At 45.7% G+C, this 2,898-nt stretch overlaps 1 protein-coding gene across 1 annotated transcript in view; it reads right to left on the reverse strand.

The window, feature by feature from the left end:
• Positions 1-2,180: 2,180 nt before the first annotated feature.
• Positions 2,181-2,898, reverse strand: part of gbx2 (gastrulation brain homeobox 2) — a 2,266-nt gene continuing 1,548 nt past the window's right edge. Inside the window, exon 2 of the mRNA XM_070930812.1 lies at positions 2,181-2,716. Coding sequence (XP_070786913.1) covers positions 2,181-2,716 — 536 coding nt within the window. The remainder of the gene's footprint in view (positions 2,717-2,898) is intronic.

A 2,898-nucleotide genomic window follows, 5' to 3' on the forward strand; every position in this document is an offset into this window, starting at 1 on the left:
TCCGTAACGGGAGACGATGCGCGCTCAGGTCGGTCCGGTGTGTTTATTAATGACGTGGGTGGATGTTTCCCGGATGTTTCCTGGATGTTTCTGTTTTCTGGATGTTTCCTGGATGTTTCCCGGATGTTTTCTGGATGTTTCTGTTTTCTGGATGTTTCCTGGATGTTTCCTGGATGTTTCCTCTTCTCCAGAAGAAGACACGGCCTCCTCTCTTCGTGTCAGCTTCACCTGTTGCTGATTGGCTGACGTCACGTCCGGAGAGTCCGCCTGAGTCCAGGTAGGTCTCTGCTTCTGGTCTTGACTGTTCTTTATGGTTAGACGATAATTAGCCCTCATTAATGCTAATGATTAGCTGTGGTTCTGTTAAGGCTTTAGCGTGATGGCCGGAAGGAGCACCTGATGTCCCTGAATAAATAATTCATACATTACATTTTTGTCACCAACACTTTGGATTCATTTCGACATATAAACATTTGAAACTGAACTTTATTGACAAACACGGGACGACACGACGCACGCTTTCCCTAAGGAGACGCCGTGCGCGCGCCTGCCTGCGTTAATTTATTAGGCCTCCCCGTGACCCCGCTGTCCCAATCAGAGTGACCTTTGACCTTCAGGCTGTCATCATTATGACACAGACAACAAGAAAACCGACCCGGACTGGGCTCCGCTCTCTCTATTTCCGGTGAAAGGCGACGTTTTAAATGTGAAATGAAAGCAGATAAATCATCTCGGCCTTCAACATGTTAACATGTTAACATGTTAACATGTCAACATGTTAACATGTTAACATTTTAAAGCGCCATCAGTCTGAAAACTGGAGCCGTTTCTTTTACGTATTTTAAACCTCTTTTCTGTTTCTGAGGCCTTAAACGCATCAGGCCTCAAAATAAAGACAAACTCTTATTTTTTAAACGAACACCCGGACAACCTGTGATGAAATGTTTGTCATAATAGTAAAATATAATAAAGTGTTTGTATATATTTAATTAAGAGAAATGTAAATGGTTTTTAAGATGCAGATATTGCAGTGATTAAAAAGAGAACCTGGTCTGGTGGAGAAGAAAGGGACACGTCGTAAATCCTCAACATGAATGGAGACAGTGCAGCTGTTCACATCTGGTCACGTTTCATCTTTTAATTCACACTTGGATATCTTTTTTTATACGTCAGGGAATGTTAGTTACAATTTCATATAAATAAATTAGCAGCGTCATTTTGTCCAAAAGAAGAAAAAGAAAAGAAAACGAAGGTGAAATGAAGCAAAACCAGTTTGATCCGAAGAGACAGAGACGGGGGAGTTTTTCAAATCTCAGTAGCACAGACAGGAAGTTCTTAAAAACCCCAAATGTTTGAACAATATTTTCAACCAACGCGCCGTCCGTTTGGTCCCGGTGTGTATTTACATGTGGGGGAGGGGTTGGTCAACGTGTCGCCGAAGCAACATGTCACTTTGTGTCTTAATCCTCCTCCTCCTCCTCCTCCTCAGCGGCGCGTCTTCACGCACAGTTTTTGGTGATTTGAACACTGCGGTTCCTCCTGCAGAGAAATGTCCCGCTTAACGAGTCACTGAGTCTCGTGTTGAGGCCTGAAAATAATACATTTTAAAATATCCTGTGAAGAAGAAAAATCATCGGTTTCATTTCAACGGGAGTCTGGAATTCAAACGGCATTTTCAGTGATTAAAACCAAACTCTGTTGGGAAAAAGTGGACATTTGTAAACGCACAGCCGCAGTTTCCTCACTATTACATTGTCATTAAAAGGTTTGTTAATGTGGCCTTCAAAAACCAGCAATTCGCTGATTTTTGTTTCCACTTTGTTCCTGATAAAAACGGACTTATTTCAGTCTGAAAGGCCCTAAAACAAATGCGCTTCTACAGGAAATCAGCAGGGATTTATTTCATCTTTAAATCTACATTTTTAGACCCACAGGACAAAGTGCACTGCAATCACACGACGATCAGTTCTGGATATAATGAACCGAAAAAACAGAAACAATCATTTTGTGTTGTATTTGGAGAAAGTCGGCGCCAGATGTTTCTTTAAAACGTGCAGATGTGAAGAAGGAAAGGAAACCTGAAACATTTCCGAGTCTCGGGAGAAGAGAATGAAAACAGGACCAACACGAGTCAGTCTGGAGAAGCGGCTCATTGTCTCAGCCAGGAGGCTTTTCTTCTTCTACGGTCTGGCCTGCTCCATCTGCTGGTGCTGACTCCTTATTGCGAAGCGGCTCACGTGCACCGGGATGGGGACGACTATTTTGGGGTTCCGGGACGGCTCCCCGGATTTGTTGTTGACGTTCCCGGCTTTGACCCGTTTCCACTTGGCGCGCCGGTTCTGGAACCAGATCTTCACCTGCACCTCGCTCAGCTTCAGCGCATGCGCGATCTGGGAGCGCTCGGTTAACGACAGGTACTTCTTGCAGTGGAACTCCTTCTCCAGCTCCAGCAGCTGCTCGCTGGTGAACGCCGTCCGCCGCCGCCGGTTCTTACCGCCGCCGCTCCCCCCGCCGCCGCCCGCCCCGGAGCCGCCGCCGCCGGAGCCGTGCATGTGCGCGCCGTCATCCAACCCTCCGCCGCCGTCCCCGTCCTCCTTGTGGCACATGGAGGTGAGGTTGTCGTCGGAGCTGTAGTCCAAGTCGCTGTCCATGGAGAAGCTCTCATCCTTCCGGCCGCACTCGTCCTCCTTGGAGTCTTCTTTACTGTGTGCTCTGACTGGGAGGAAGAGGAGAGACTCGTTAGCATCATCATCATCATCATCATCCTCGTCCTTACAAAACCAAACACTTTATTTTTTAGTTTTTGTTGTTGTTTTTAAAAGCTTGTTTCCAAAATGAATCCTTTTAATTTGAAGTGAAAACATCAAGAAGTCAAAGTGTCTCCTTTAAAATCTGATT

Source organism: Enoplosus armatus, chromosome 24, assembly GCF_043641665.1.
Source record: "Enoplosus armatus isolate fEnoArm2 chromosome 24, fEnoArm2.hap1, whole genome shotgun sequence".
In the NCBI taxonomy this organism is placed as follows: Eukaryota; Metazoa; Chordata; class Actinopteri; order Centrarchiformes; family Enoplosidae; genus Enoplosus; species Enoplosus armatus.